Here is a 16568-nt window from a genome sequence, read left to right as displayed (position 1 = left end):
TAAACCTGCAGAAGAGTCACAGAAGAAATGGGTGAGCAGCTGCCTGAGGGCCGAGCAGTGAAGGTGAAGCCTTAAGTTTACCTGTCGATGTGGCGAGGAGCTCAGAGCGGAGCTGCTGCTCCATGTGGAAAGATCCAGGTGAGCCACGTGACAGCCTCCTGCATGCCTCCTGTGTGAGCTGTTTCATGTTCACCTGTGAGCAGCAGACCCAGGACAGGACTTTACTGCCTGAACGTTTAAATGTTTCAGACTGGACAGACTTCTCCAACGTGATGTTTCTGAAGCATTCAGAGTGCCACCAGGAGGAGGATCAGTGCTGCTGCACACTCAATCTGAAGATCTAAATGACTGAAGCACACCAGATGGACTCCTGATCAGTCTCACCAGTTCTGCAGCCCACAGACTGATTTCATATTTTAAAATAAAGATATTTATGTGTAAATAATTTTTAAAAGTTGATTATTTGGTATGGAATCATATTTTTATAATTTCTGTCCAAAAAGAATCAAACTGACATCAGAAGGTGAAATGATCCCGTAAATGTGGACGTGAAGAGTTCCTTGTTCAATTTCTGTTGGCAAACTTTATTAACAAAAACATGAAAACAACAGAACAAAAAGCTGTGAGTCTGTTTAAAGGTTCCACACAAATACGGTTTATTATACTTTGACTAATAAAAAATAAAATGCCTGGTAGAGAAAATGTTAGAGGAGATTTGGTTCAGTTTGTCTTTAACAAACCATAAAACTCCTCACAAGATATTCCAGAAACATTCCCAAAAAGGCATCCTGAAAGAAGGAAACCTTGTGAATAATCCAGAAACAGGAAATACTACATTCCAGCTGGAAGTACAGCAGTATAGCTGTACAGGCAGCTGATGATGTAGAGTAAAAGTACTTCATTACATCTGATCACAGAAGGCCCTGCCTATTCTGCCTCCACCTCACCCAAGAAGAGTCTTCTTTTTGATTTTTGAATAAAAGAATGATTAAAGACATCAGAAAGATGTAAATATAACAAGCATATAAAACATATTAAGCCTGCACAGCTTTGTTCACATGGATGTGTTTAAATAAAGTTAGGAGAAAGTATCCTGTCTGTCAGTTGGTGATGAACGCATCCATCACTTCTTTCATTTGACAGTTTAAACAGCAGGAACAAAAGAACAGCTGATGAAACATCAGACCGTAGAAACAATTTGAGAAACATTCAAACTGATCTGAACTGTGCACAGCTCTCTGAGCTCTGCAGCAGCTCGATTCTTTTCTGTTTCAGCCGTTCAGTTGCAAATTTGCTGCTGTGCTTGGATCTTTGTCCTGCTGATGACCCAGGTTGGTCCCAACTTTATCTGTGGGACAGATGGCCTCACACTGAAGAACCACAAAAGAAGTTCAAGGTGCACTTAGATCATCATCCCTTCTCCACCGTGCTGACACTTGATCCAAGCTGTTTGCTGTGCGTGATGGACAAACATCTACATTTGGTCTCATCTGTCAAAGGATGTTGTTCCTGAAGTCTTTGTTCAGATGCAGCTTTACAAACCCGATCCCTGCTGTTATGTCCTCTTACTGAGAAGAGGCTTTCTCCTCCAGCCCCTCTGAACAGCCATTCCTGTTCTGCCTTTTTCTAACCATGCTGTCATGAACTCTAACCTTTAACCTGCTAACTGAAGCCTGTAGAGTCTGAGATGTAGCTCTTGGAATGTAGTTTTTTATTTTTTTGATCAGTCTAACCCTGTAAATAATTTACTGTAACATAAACGCCTGAATGGACCACACCTTCAAACTGCTAAAATGTGTCCTTTGGTAGAGGAGCTCAGACCGACGATGACGATCAGTTAATCAGTGCATTGATCATCAGCACATGGATGCAGTAAGGCTGGACTCTGCAACAGACAGACACCACAGTGCCCTGAGTTTTAGGATCTGTGCATTCCCAGAGTGTAAATGAGGGGTGTAACGTCTGTAACATCAAAAAAATGATCGTCCTGCTCAGCTGATCTCTGAGCTCAGTGAACTTTCTCCTGACCAATTTCAGTTCTGACTGAATCCAACATGGAGTTCATTTTGTTCGAGTAGCACAGCAAGGACTGATCGTGTGTACCTCAGATAAACTATTTAAACTTTGTACTTATTCATTATTCTTATATTCAGGCCTTCAAACCTTCAGGCATAGTTGCAGGGTTCAGGTTTGGGTTGAGGCCGCGGTCTCGTTGCATGTTGCTGAGTCAGAGAGGGTCCTCACAAAGACAGGAGTGTGTGTTATCAGCAGTGTGTGATGATGAGGCAGAAAGATTTGGGGAAAAAGTGAAAACATGTTCTTATTTACACTCCAGGATTTCCTGCCATTCTTACTGCACATTACTGAACAGGGTATGCCAGGCACAGATCCAGGGGCCCACAGGGTCAGGGGTCACACCCAGGCTCCTGTGTGTGATCATCTGCTGCCCTCAGCTTCTCCTCAGAAATCAAACATCTGCATTCCTGCGTGTTCACATTCACACATTCATACACACAGAAACTTTATAGCGAGCATGTCGACCGCGGCACTGCCGTCGGTGTGAGGTCAACGCAGGAGTGACGATTATGGCAACCTGAGACCAACTGAACTGTGTATGTGTGTGTGTGTGTGCGTGCGCCGGTGTGTTTGTGTGTGAGTGTGTTTCTGTATATGTGTTTGTGTATGTGGGAGTGTATCTGTGTGTCTCTGTGTATGTGTGTGTGTGTGTGTGTGTGTGTCTGTCTCTGTTTTTAAGGTCTGAAACACAGACACACAGAGTGTTGATTTTGTGTGTGTGTGTGTGTGTGTGTGTGTGTGTGTGTGTGTGTGTGTGTGTGTGTGTGTGTGTGTGTGCATGTATGGGTCAGTGTGTACCTCGGACTCGGCAGTTTCCTTTGAGTTTGGTTTTTCAGGAAACACATGAGGGATGATAAAGGAGGAGGAGGCGGCTCAGAGGCGCAGGAGCTGAAAAGAGTTGGCGGGGATAAGTTGGAGGGCAGAAGAGATGGAGGTCCTGCAGAGCGTCCGGCTGCTGTGTGTCTCTCTGATGATGATGATGATGAGTGAGCTGAAGATGTCAGCTGCTGCACAGGTAAGCTCGTCCGCCTGTTTTTATTCATGGAGTTCGTTCAGCTTCAAACTCAAAAACTGAACTCGGCGGTTCAGATGTAAAAATCTACATGAGCTTCAGGATGTAAAAGTTTGGACACTGGTTGTCGTGCGTCAGCGTCTCTGTGAAACTTTGAGTAGATGAATCTGAGAGCCCTTCCTCACATCAGCTCAGAAAGAGCTCCATTTATTTTAGTTGTGCTGTCCTGTTTGAAGCTTCATCTGTGATAACTTCTGGTTTTCTGATATCTTACATAGCGATGTGTTCTCTGACTGAAATATTATGAGCTGCAGACTGAAGCACTGCTCACATCATTTGCTCTGACGTTCACTTTCTGGGGAGGGGGAGTCACCTGAGAGTGTGGACGCAGTGGGAATAGCCCCAACCCTCATTCAAGAAGCTTTACATTCACATAAACAATGTGAGAAATAACTAGTGTGGGGTACTCAAGCAGAATGTTGCCATGGTTACAGGCAGTACTGTGTAGTATTATGTGCTCTGTATAAACAGATCTTCAGTCTGATATGTGCTGGTGCAGCCAACAGCTGGAGTATGAGGTACCTGCAGCAGCCTGCTCAGGTCTGCAGAGCTGCAAACAAAGAAACACAGCAGAGACTGCAGGAAGAAGCCGCACATGCCAAAGACTAAAGCTCCGCCCACACAGGAATAGCTGTGCAGCAATGCGATGACTGTTGAACTTCAGTGAAGTTGGCGACTTATAGAGATGACACAGAGCGGATCGATTAGTGGAAGCCGCGTGTTTAGATAAGCTGATACTGGAAACTGAGCGGGAATCACATCAGAGGTTATCTCAACAGCCAGAGCCCGCTGACAAGCAACTGTCACCGAGCAAAGGCAAAAAGGAACCAGTTTATCTGTCAGCAGCTGATTCCCATCTGAACCTGCAGGCTGTAACAGGAAGTCATCATCGGCCCAGGAACTCCGTGTCCTGTTTGCCTCCTTTGACCGTTTCCTGGGTGGAGCTGATGGAGCAGATAACCACAGCTGCTATTACAGTTATTACACTTACTTCCTGTTCCAGTCGAGCCACCAGCAGCAGTCTTTGGTTTTCAGGTCCAGAGGAGGAGGTTTAATAGTTTTACAAAGTGATGAGTTGAACTTTTCCACACTGCTACCTTCTAGTTTACCTGCACGCTGACAGTGTGTGGAGCACTGAGCTCCTGATTGGTTGGAAATCGTCCTGCTAAGAGCTGCAGCCACACACTGCCAGCACAGTTTCACTCACACAGCGTAGACATTGATGAAAGACACTTTTCTTTTCTTTTTTTTTCAGAACTTTTGCTCCAACTCGACAGTGCTCCGCACTCGCACGATGTGCCACTCCTGCACCATCAGCCAGCTGATCCCATGCCCATCAGGATTCAAACCCACGCCCAGATCCAACGCCCAGGACTGCAAGTGAGCACCACATAGCACAGGTCCACTCAAAGTCCTTATTGTGGTTCAACTGATGGTTGAAACAATAAACTGTGATTAGCTTCTTTGCACAAATTCAAATACCTCCACAATTTCACATCAAACATCACAACTCACACAAGAAACTTTAAAAGATCTCCACATCACCTCTTTAATAATTTTCTATTGAATTTACAGTTAACAGTTCTGCTGTCGAGTCAGGGTTCAAAACAGTCCTTCTGCGTATCACACTGAGCCACAGAGCAGCCTCTCCGTCTGAATCAGGCTATATAAGGACCCCTCCCCTCCCTCACCCACCTCCACCTCTAAGAGGAGAGAGCCTTGCTGTCCTGGATCCCAACATCAGCAGCCACTTTACCTCCAGTCTGTCTGTCTGTTCTGCAGGTACTACATCAACACTCCCAGCATGAAGCTGCCCCTCAGTGGCTGCTCCTTCGAGTGCTACAAGGAGGTGGAAATAAAGAGCTGCTGTCCAGGTTACTGGGGCCCCGACTGCATCGGTCAGTACCGACACACCAGCTCGTCCTCAAAGAGCCAAAAAGCTTTTATTTAATCATTATGTTATATTCAAAAGAGGCTGTATGAATGTGTGAGAAGCATGTTGTATAAAGTGATTTGAGTGCTCATAGTAGAAAGGTGCTGTACAAGAATCAGTCCGTTTACCACATATAATGTTAAAAGGCTGCAAAATAACAGGCCTAACATTTGTAGTGGGGAGTCTATTGTATTAAAGAATGGAAAAATGATCCTGTTACCACAGGTGTGTAAAGTCCAGCACCGCAACGCAGTCTGCCTTTACAAATGTGTGAGAGAGAGCAGGTGTGGATGTTGCTGTGAGGCAGGCTGTGAACTTTCTTCAGCTTTCAGGCGCCTCAGCGGCTCAGACAAGAAGTAAAGGAGCATGCGAAGTTACAGAGCGGTGCCATCGAGTGCGTAAAAGTTGTGAGTGTAAAAGTCCTGCTGACTCAGGAGCTGCTGAGCTTCAAACCTCCTCCAGCGTTAACATCAGCACAGAGACTTCACAGCCGAGCAGCTTCTGTAAGGGTGATGTGAGGGTGGACGGGCGCTTTGGTCCATGTGCTACATTTAATTCAATACGTTTAAATTTAAAGAAGTTTAAAATGTAAATTTGTGACTGTGATAATTTTTGTATTCACTCATTGGTCATAGCATGCTAGCAGCAGCACACTCGGTCTGTCCAGAAATTCACTACAAGACTTCTCGGTGGTCTAAAGAAACTGAGCTCTGGCTTCCAGGTGACTTGTGTCACATTTTCAGTTCTGTAGGAACCAGATCGTCCTGCAGGAACCAGAAACTTCCTCCCCATTTCCTCTGGTCAGACGCTGTCAGCAGGACTGGAATCTGCTTACTCAGTGGACACCCCCCCCCCCCCCCCCCCCCCATGCGTCTCATGCCTGCTTTATCTGTTCAAAGCAGAAAAGTAATGCTCAGTTTTTTCTGCTCCTGAGAGCTGACACACCTGAACCTGGGTCTTCTAGGACTTTGCTTGTCCTCCATCCACCCCCAGCTCCACCTTCACTGAAGACTCTGCCACTAGAAACGCAAAAAAGAAAAAAAAATCACTGAAACTCTTACAAAGTTTTCACAGAAAACCCCAAAGCAATCCTCCAACAAGTGGAGGAAGTCGTTGTTACGTAAAAGTACCTTTAAAAGTAAAAGTCCTGATACTCATGTGAAAGTATGAGTAATATCATAAAAAATACTTAATTATAACAAGTAAAATGTCTCCTGAGTATGAGAACCAGTATATATTTGATGGTCATCGCTGTGCAGTCATGTGAAAACAGATTTTTTTTAAAACTATGTTCACTTTCAAATGTTTGGTATCAAACAGAAGTTATTTTCATTATGAACTGTTGATCATTTCTCTGGTCCAGCTCCGACCTTCCGGTCCTAAGTGACGCTGCCATAAACTGACTTAGCATCAAAGTAATAATAAAATAATACAGGCACATGTTCAAATACTTAAAAATATAAGAAGGATTTCTTCATAACTTTCAAAGAGGAAAAAAAACACCCAGGAATGAACGATCCTGGTATCCGTGCTTCCTGCGATGCTATCCTGTGATGCTGTGGTGGTTATTTGTTCTGTGAGCGGAAGAGGGGAAGGGAAACAGATGATGGTGATGTGATGACATGAAGGAGGATGGCAGGAAGTGTGTGTGTGTGTGTGTGTGTGTGTGTGTGTGGGGGGGGGGTCTGTTTCCTCATAGAAAACACAACAGCAGCGCTCCACAATCATGAAGCGTCAGCTTCCTGTTCACACCATGTGCCCGTTCTCTTTCAGAGTGTCCTGACCAGGCCGCCAGACCCTGCAGCGGCAGAGGCATCTGCTCCGCTGGACTGGGAGGGAATGGGACCTGCAGCTGCCAGGTGACCTCACACACCTGTTCTCACCTTACACACCTGCTCTAACTGTACATCACACTCCTGCTCTCACACACCTGCTCTCATAGAATAGATGTTTATTTTCGCTGTTACAAGAACAATGAAAGACAGTGTCACCTCACACACCTGCTCTCACATCACGTCACACACCTGGTGACAAAAATCAGCTGATTTGCAGGTAAATTGGAGTGAGAAAGCAAAGCTGATTGGAACACAGACAAACCAAAAAATAAAACAAACTACAATAACGTGAAAGCAGACTGACACAATCACTGTAATCTGCAGTCTTCGCGTGAGTTTGTGTCCATATAAATGTATATTTAGGACGTAATCATATATCTGGGTTTATTGTCATAAAGAAGGCATAATATTAGAACCTTGAACAACACTCACTGTCCACAGAACCAACAGTAAATGACCTCAGAGCTTCTAGATTCTAGAGCCCTTTAGAACCTTAGATCTCAGACTGTTACAGGAACCCAAGAACCCTGTGAATAATCAAACCCCATAAATGTGTGTGTTGCATCGGTGGTTGGCTGAAAGGTTTAAATAATTAATGACCGTAAAAGCAGAACCCCTCCACCTTTGAAAAATACATCGGTATACAGGTTCCTGTAACAGGACCCAGCAGCAAACTGTTTGCATTACAAATCTGTCTCTCTACAGGCCAGAACCACGGCTCTCTTAAAGTTTACCCATGATGTCACATCCTGTTTATCATTGTTTTTAATTGTGTGTGTGTGTGTGTGTGTGTGTGTGTGTGTGTGTGTGTGTGTGTGTGTGCAGGAGGGCTTTGCAGGAACTGCCTGTGAGGACTGTGCACCTGGACGGTACAGCCCCACCTGTAGCTCAGGTAACATCATCTCCAGCTGTGACAGATGCACTGAGTTCTCAGGAACCTCTGACCCACCGTAATTCTGTTTACACTGTTTGCAGTCTGCTCCTGTGTCCACGGCCTCTGTGCTTCTGGAATAGTGGGCGACGGCCGATGCACCTGTTTCTCTGGATACACGGGTCCCAACTGTGACCAAGGTCAGTCCTCCTGCTGGTACCTTTACATTCACAGGTAACTCCACCTGCAGCAGGTGTCCCGCTGTGTTGTCTGGTCCTTCTCCTGATTTGGTAACATGTCAGCTTATCTTTTCCTGTTTCCTGTTACCTATACAGTTTCTGCATTTGCCTGCACCCTGTCACCTGTGCTAACACCTGTATTGTGTTTCAGAGTTACCAGAGTGTGCAGCTCTCAGCTGTCAGCAGAACTCTCGCTGTATTGAAGAAGCTCTGACGGGGCAGTTAGTGTGCCAGTGTCTACCCGGCTACCAGAGAGCAGGAGCCAAGTGTTTATGTGAGCTTATATGTACCCCCTTGGTGCTCTCTCTCTCTCTCTCTCACACCTCTAGTTCTCTCTCCCGTCTGTGGTCAGTGTAAATGTCACAGTCTTTGAGTCTCTGTGTGCTCCAGCTTTGTCTTTCTCACTTTGTCACTTTGTCTTTCTCAGCCATAAATCCGTGTCTGCAGCGGGTGTGTCACGCTCAGGCCTCCTGTGTCCACACTGGACCAAACCAGCACCTGTGTACCTGCAATGAGGGCTACAGCGGGGACGGGCGGGTCTGCATGGCCATTGACCCGTGTCAGACCGATCGTGGCGGCTGCGCCGCTGAGTCTGCCCGCTGTGTGTACGATGGACCGGGCAGGGTAAAACATTTTGGCTGACCTTTCACATCATGTGTGTAACGAGCTGTGGCCCACAGGGGGCAGCGGCTTGCTGTCAGATGACCTTGTCAGTGACCTCTGAATCTGCTGTGCTCTGTGCTCTGTTCAGTCCCACTGTGAGTGCCTCTCTGGGTTTGACACTCTGTCGGGCGGTGGCTGCAGCCTAAAGAACTCCTGCACACCTGATTCCTGCCACCGGAACGCCAACTGCAGCACCGTGGGACCTGGACAAGTTGAGTCAGTCACTTTACTTTACTGAATGTCTGCATGGACCAATACCTGAATCTGCAGGCAGCAAGTAGCAGAGCTGCAGAACTGAGCCGTCACTTGCTGCTCTGTCCCTCAGGTGCGCCTGTCTCCAGGGCTACATTGGTAATGGTAAAGTCTGCATTGGGAACATCATGGAGCGTCTGAATGACCTGAACACAGAACCAGGAGGCCAGTGGACGGGTCAGCTGAGCAATGCCATCACTCTGTTTGGTATGTGGATTCAGTTTGAGGTGATTTGGTCCATAAAAAGCAGAAAACTTTCACTTCCTCAGCTTTAGCTCTCTGTGCAGGGACACATGTAAGCTTTTCCCTCTGGCCTACGGTGTTCTGGTGTGACCTGCCCAGTGACAGATATATTAAATAAAACTCAGTAAATAAACTAGCATTCATAAAAATTAAACTGATCCAGAAAAATTATTTCAAGTTTCTCCTTTAAGCACTTTTATTTACCACATCCAGGACTTTTTTTTATAAGTGAGTTTTAAAATGTTTAATCTGGGTTCTGCACGGTCGCCCCTAAAGTAGCCTTCCTGTTCGATCCTGCTCTGTTTATTCTCCAGAACACATGACATAACCGACGTATCCCATGGTAAAACATAGGAGCGATGCTCAATTACTGCTCCGCTTTATTGGCAATGACAAGTCGTCAGCTGATGCACAACTTGTTTTTTGGAGGTATTCAGATGCGATCTGTGTAGTGAGACATTTTACAGATGGTCAATGAAGTCGTCTCACATGAAAAGAACTAATGTTGATGATTGTGTTTGTGTGTGTTTTGCAGGATCTTTGTCGTGGCCGCTGCAGAATTTGGGTCCGTTCACCGTTTTCATCCCGATAAATAAAGGCTTCAAGGGAACGCCGGTACGAATCCCTTCAAATAAACTGATCCACTTTTATCAGCAGCTAGTTTTAGCTTCCTTTTAACTTTAGAGCCACTTTTATGTTTCTTTCACACCCTGGCTTTGTTTTGGGAGCTCATCGTTCTTTGAGCTCCAGAGGAAAAAACACAATTCAATCAAAACGGGTTCAGTCAGGATTCAAACATCTGCCTTTACTCCTCTTACTAGGTGAGGACTCTGATAGCGGACAGGTCCAAAGCTACATACCTGTGTAAGATGCATCTGGTCGCTGGGATGATGCAGTTTGACACACTGAAGAAAACTGATGTCTTCTACACACTGACGGGAAAATCAGCAGAGACGGACACATCAGAGGGGGTGAGAGGCTTCATCACCAGCAGATTGATACAACATGAAGTGTAAACATGTCAGGGCACGAAGCAAAAAAATTAGGAAATATAAAAAAGATTTGAAACAATTTGAGGAAAGTGAGTGATGACTTGTTTTTTCACATAAGAAACAAACCAACCCAAAGCAAAATGCTAACCCAGAACCCGAACTAGAACCTGACCGAGACCCAAACTCAGACCCTTTCCCTAAGCAATTAAACAAATAACTTGACTGAATCCTGTTTTTAAACCCTTGGAAACACAATAAAGATGACAATAAATAGAGCATTCACAGACTTGGCTTACATCTGTTTATTGTAAGAATGAATTAAGATTTATAATCAAATAAGTGATGCACACAGTGGACACCAAGTCCAGTCTTAAGTACTTCAGAGACTTTTGATAACATGTGAAACTGTTACGGTCTTCACACTTCCAAATGTTAAAGTGGTAAGCCTCCAATGGCTTTGATAGAATTTTGTATTGTCAGATCTTCCTCTGGTTTCATTCCAGGACGCTCAAACCAAAATCCGTATCCATGGCGGCAGGAAGAAAGGTGTAATCATCCAGTCTAATGTTGTTGCATCTAATGGGATCATCCATATCATCAATAGGCTGATGGAAAGCGTGCCTCCCATCGTAGAAAGCAACACTGAGGTGGCAAGACTGAAAGATTTTAGTTTGGGTGTAAATGTGCTCAGCAAAGATAAACCTGTTCATTATGTCTCCATTCATCTCATTACATGAACACTTTGTTGTTCCACAGGAGAACCTGATGAAGATCGTTTCTGACTACGGCAAGTTTCAGACTTTCACCAGTTTATTACAGGTATAGACTTCTTTTCTTCAATAGCAGGAACATCAGGCCATGAATACATGCAGACGCCAACTTTTTTATTCTCAGTTTAGAAGTTAATCACATCCTGTAACTTCCTGTATTGAGTCAATAACAAGTTGAACACTGGAAGACATTTTATTGCATGTCCCAATGTCCCAGTCACATTCCTGCCCACCAGAGGATGGGATCATTACATTATTACACTGGATCAGGGCTTTGTGTCAACACTGACACAGAAGATGTTTGGAGTGTGATATTTCTATGATCAGTTTTAGGTTCTGAACACAGATTAAATAGGAAATATTGCACTGATTTGTGGTCCTGCAGGATTAGACGTCTCTGATGTTCATGCTGCAGGAAGAAATGTGTAAATATTAGCAGAGTCAGGACCGAGAGTTGCCTGAATCCCACCTCAAACACGGTGCATGAGCATTTATCTTAGTAACACATTCGGGTGCATGAGGACCTGGTTCTTAAGTTTCTAAATTGATCAAACTGGACAATTTGTGCTCACGGCAGAAAACTCCTCTGGCATCTTTGCTGGACCAGCCGGGACCAATCACTGTGCTTGCACCCACCACTGCAGCATTTGATGCAATGATAGAAGAACACCTGAAGTATCTCATGAGCCCTGACGTAAGGATGAACACAAAAACTGACAAATTTGTAGTCTGTCATGAATAATTCACCAGACGATTGGTTCTGAATCCTCAGGGTCACAGCAAACTGCTGGAGTTTCTCAGGAACCACATTATTCCGGCCACTGCGGTGAGAGCGACAGTCCGCTGACTCGTTAATAATTCACGTTTGTTCCCTCTGACAGTTTTTTTTTATCTCCCTGTTATGCAGCTGGAGATCTACAATGCTGTGTCAACCCCAAGATACGTGACAATGGCCAATCAGGTTCTGACAATCACCGTGATGGAAAATGTAAGTGTGGATTTCCACCATCTGTAACCCCCAACATCACCCCAAATCTCTGTCACAGTCACTGTTGAATACTTAAATAATATCATGAATCTTATAAAATAACAAAGGAGGGTGGAAAGTGTTTGGTTCTAAGTATGCTATAATACTGACATTATTGTTCCAATATCCTTTCTGTGTGTGTGTGTTAGTGCTGTTCATGCAGATTTAGTCTCTTTAATAAGCTTGCAGATCTTTTTAAATATTGCTGAAATTTATTTCACTTTCAACTTGAACATTTGAAATCTTGACATTAATAGAGTTTATTAATATTATTAATAGAGTTTAAAATACAATCCAGATAACAAAAATCCCTAAAAGTGCAGCGTTTTTATTTCTGTAATCATTTTCTGGAGAAATGAGTGTAATCAGTAAATATTCACCATGGATCCTGTAAGGAATACAGCCGTGTGACTTAAAGCTGACTGAACATCAGCTCCTGGTTTCTGTGTCAAACCTTCATCATCTAAAGAAAAGTTGAATTCACTCCTATTATCCGCATTTTAGTAAGACTGTTTTCCACACTTTCACATGAGCTCAGGATTTCTGTCCGGTCGTCGTTTCACTGTTTCAGGGCCAGATCTTGGTTAATGGTGCAGCCGTGTTGGAGGCAGCTGTGGAGGCAAAAAATGGACGTCTTTATGTGATGGATGGAGTTTTGACTCCGCCCTCCATCGAACCTGTGTTGCCCAGTAGATGTGACATCACAGAGACTAAAATCATCATGGTGAGTTTAACGTCTAATGACATGATCGATTGACCCTAAATGTATATGTGCAGCGTATGAGGCTCAGTGTGAAAACAAAAGGCACTGAGCTCATGGAGCTCACATAGTTGGATCATCACACCATGCTACACTGTTGGACTCTGCCTCCATTGGATGAGTAAATGTATTTGATCAGTGAGGTGACTTTATCCCAGGAACAGAAACACGAGGACACTGCGAGATTCTGCCCCTTCACCTTTGAGCCCGCCCTAAAACACTGAAGCCCTTTGAGTGTGTTTGAGATATTTGATCAACTCATGTGTTTTTCAGGGTGAATGTGTCGCGTGTTCAAAGCTAATAATGACCCAATGCTCTTCTGGAGTTTTTACAGTAAGACTGAACTCACTGTGAAGCATCTGGATATTTATTCACTTCCCTTTCTTACTTTGAGCTGATTTAAAATATGATTATGCTGTCTTTATCCAGGGCTCTTCCACATTTGGATGTTCTTATATTTTCACCAAGGGCAACCCATCTGTTAAAGTCCCAGTGAAAGGCTGCTCTGCACACTGCAACTCAACGGTCACGGTACACACTTTAGTAAAATCGGGCAGTTTACTTCATGTTGGAACAGAAAGACACTGAAGCCTAGAAGATGTAACTTTGTAGAGGCCGTCAGAATAACCTCGTGTATATCCGTTCAGATTCCAGCGTGCTGTAAAGGTTTCTACGGTCCAGACTGCAGACCATGTCCAGGTGGATACCAGACGCCCTGCTCTGGACACGGGCAGGTCAGACATTCCCATAATTCCTTAATTACTTTATTTGGAAGAAGCTTTAGTGCTTTCTGTTCTTTGAACAGACTTTTTCCTGTTTGCAGTCCAGCGGTGACGGAAGAAAACTGAAATGTTTCAGTGTTTGCAGGGAAAGTGAGGTGTTTGGTTTATGGAGGAGGAACCTAAAGTGTGTTTTGTGCTTTTCAGTGTTCGGAGGGGGTTTCAAGAAATGGAACATGCAGCTGTGAACCGAACTTCAGCGGCTCACGCTGTCAGTACTGTTCCTCCTCCAACAAATATGGACCAAACTGTGACAGAAGTAAGTCTGACTCATACTTTGTGACGTCACACAGGCAGACATGATGTAAAGATGATGTACTTGTCTATCCTCAGCCTGCCCCTGTATCCACGGGCAGTGTGATAACCGTCCGGATTCAGACGGTCGGTGTAAAGTGGACTCGTGTCAGCAGGGTTACACCGGTCCTTTGTGTGATCGACAGACGGCCGCCTGCGGCGCTCAGGCTCAGTTTTGCCACGCACATGCTGACTGTGACTTCAGCCAGGGAACAGTCAAGTGAGTTTACCTGGATGGAGTCTGAGCTTTAACCCTGAGTCAGACGTCTGTAGTGAACAGTTATCTCGTACCACACATTATTCTGTACTGTGTCTTATTTTAGGTGTATTTGTAAAACTGGTTTCCAAGGTGATGGGATCACCTGTGTGGCATCTGACCCGTGTGCTCCACCCCACCGAGGTGGCTGCAGCCTGAACGTAAGTCTCCAGTTTTTATAGTGTAACTGTAAAAAACGCAGTCTGTTTCCTCACTGCTGCCCGTGCTGCATTCTGCCCCTTGCAGGCTAAATGTATAAAGACAGGCCCTGGGACTCACGTCTGTCAGTGTCTGACTGGATGGAGGGAGGATGGGGATGAGTGTCAACCAATCAACAACTGCAACAGTCCTGACAGAGGCGGCTGCCACCCCAACGCCACCTGTGTCTATGTGGGACCCGGACAGGTAAGGACACTGATATCAGCTGAGACGTGAATGTGGAGATGTCACTGACGGATGGTTTATCTCATTAATGTGCTCTTACCCTGGGAATGCACCACTTCAGTCCGTCCTTAGGGTGGCAGTAAGGAGTGCAGTATTATTAAAACATGAGAGGGCCAGAAAATGTGAATCCTGAAATGTGGTTGATTATTCAAACTTACACTGGCCTATTTAAACTGGGGCCGTGCGGACCTCGGGGGGAATATTTCTTTTATCTCAGTTTTTTAACACGTTGTCGGTCAGTTTGTTCTTAATGATGTCACATCATTGTTTTTGGGAACCCCCCAGTCAAAAGCACCCAATTTTGCAGTTTCAATAAATGGAACTATTTATTCAGTTAATGTTTGCCACGTGGCAGTTTGTTAGTCTCAGGATCTTGCTGCTTCCTTTTGTAGATGATGTGGTTCTGTCAGCTTTATTTGCCTTCTAATTTTTGCGTCATAACTTTTGCACTGTCCACTTCCTGCTGTGACAAAACAAATTTCCCACGTGTGGGACTAATAAAGGTTATCTTATCTTATCTTATCTTCTGTAAAGATCTGGCACCTCTAATTCTGAGCCCATGGTTCATGGTTCCTCAGAAAAAAGTGGGGTGCCCACTTCAGACTGGAATTTTGTCCTGCTAGACCTCAATGGAGTGTTCAATACTGTTGATCATAATATTCTATTAGAGCGACTAGAGCATGCTGTAGGTGTTACAGGTACGGTGCTGCAGTGGTTCGTATCATACCTCTCTGATAGACTCCAGTTTGTTCATGTAAATGGAGAGTCCTCTTCACACACTAAGATTAATTATGAAGTTCCACAGGGCTCTGTGCTAAGATCAATTCTGTTTACATTATACATGCCGCCTTTAGGCAGTATCATCAGAAGTGATTTGTGATCTGGTCCACCAGCACCAAAGAGTGAAGCTGTCTCCGCAGCAGTAATGTCCTGTTGTTATCTGCTCCTGTTCAGAGTGACTGCACCTGTAAGGCCGGTTACCAGGGCAGCGGGCAGGACTGTGAACCTGTGAACCAGTGTGTGACTGCAGACGGAGGCTGTCACTACTTTGTGAGTAGCAAAAACCAAGCAAATCCACTGAAAGCATCTTTTCTGCTAAAATCATTATGGGTCATACCAACAGCAACATAAAACAGGTCTTTTGCTTTGATGTCATTTGCCTGCAGCGCTGTGATCAGGGTGTCAAAGCCAGATTTGACTCCTTTAACTATATCTTCAATTTGACCATACCTGGTCAAACTGGTCTGTAGATTCACTCCTAGTAACTAAACCAGCCAATCATCGTTCCTCAGAGCCAATCAGAGGCTCTGCAGAGCTTCACTGAATTCCTTTAATTTTTTCAAAGTAAAAGACGTCTTGTGCATGATGTCTGTCTTGTACTGATAAAAATGACCGAAGCTAGGCCCTCGGTGACCGTGTCCCTGTTTAACTGTTTGTGTGTGCAGGCCAGCTGTCTCCTGCTGTCCTCTCAGTGGACGTGTGTCTGCGATGAAGGATATGTTGGAAATGGACACGTGTGTTACGGTACAGTTGAACAGGTGAGTGATGGCCAGGTTCAGTCGGCAGGATCGTGTCTTTGCTTCCAGCTGATTTTGTTTCCTGGTGATTTCAGGAGCTCAGCATCCTGCCTGAGGCCTCAGACTTCTTCACATGGATGACTGTGAGTATGTCACGTTTTACAGATGCATTATGTGCAGATTGTCATCACTTTGATTATTATACAATAAATGAAACGTGCAGTATATCACAAACTAACTCACACGTTTAGCACATGCTTCACATGCAGACTAGGCACCGTAATTATGCCACTGTAAACAGTGTATCATATTCACTGATATTCATTCATACCACATGAAAACCCAATTAGAGCACATAAATATGGGTACAGAAAAATTATACATTTATGAATACTCTTAGCAATGTTAAGCTCACACTGTGGGGGTTATCGGTTCGTGCCACCATGCTTCATTTTTTAATAACCATGCAGTTTACAAGACTGACTTCCCCTGTGGTCTTTCATGTACCAGCAGCTATTTTTAATACCAACCTGAGCAAAGATTGT

At 44.6% G+C, this 16568-nt stretch overlaps 1 protein-coding gene across 2 annotated transcripts; it reads left to right on the top strand.

The window, feature by feature from the left end:
- Positions 1-2945: 2945 nt before the first annotated feature.
- On the top strand, positions 2946-16544 carry LOC146554777 (stabilin-2-like). Of its 2 annotated transcripts, XM_085252823.1 has the most exons (28): positions 2947-3091; positions 4404-4528; positions 4931-5046; positions 6855-6940; positions 7742-7808; positions 7892-7987; positions 8178-8300; positions 8454-8650; positions 8778-8905; positions 9015-9148; positions 9720-9799; positions 10006-10155; positions 10680-10823; positions 10933-10995; positions 11524-11640; positions 11719-11772; positions 11854-11934; positions 12545-12697; positions 13007-13066; positions 13163-13264; positions 13381-13467; positions 13660-13771; positions 13846-14026; positions 14130-14223; positions 14309-14467; positions 15461-15556; positions 15952-16044; positions 16119-16543. In XM_085252823.1, the coding sequence occupies exons 1-28, from the start codon at positions 3005-3007 to the stop codon at positions 16272-16274; spliced, it is 3141 nt and encodes a 1046-aa protein (XP_085108949.1). In that variant the 5' UTR covers positions 2947-3004; the 3' UTR covers positions 16275-16543. The 2 variants fall into 2 exon arrangements, with proteins under 2 accessions (XP_085108950.1, XP_085108949.1); XM_085252824.1 differs by lacking the exons at positions 11524-11640; positions 11719-11772 and having other exon boundaries at positions 2946-3091; positions 16119-16544.
- The last annotated feature ends 24 nt before the right edge of the window (positions 16545-16568 follow it).

Source organism: Mchenga conophoros, linkage group LG17 (assembly GCF_057382185.1).
Source record: "Mchenga conophoros isolate Kocher_MC1m ecotype Shallow Benthic linkage group LG17, M_conophoros_male_GT1.1, whole genome shotgun sequence".
NCBI lineage: Eukaryota > Metazoa > Chordata > Actinopteri > Cichliformes > Cichlidae > Mchenga > Mchenga conophoros.
This window is presented reverse-complemented; position numbering and strand designations above follow the sequence as displayed.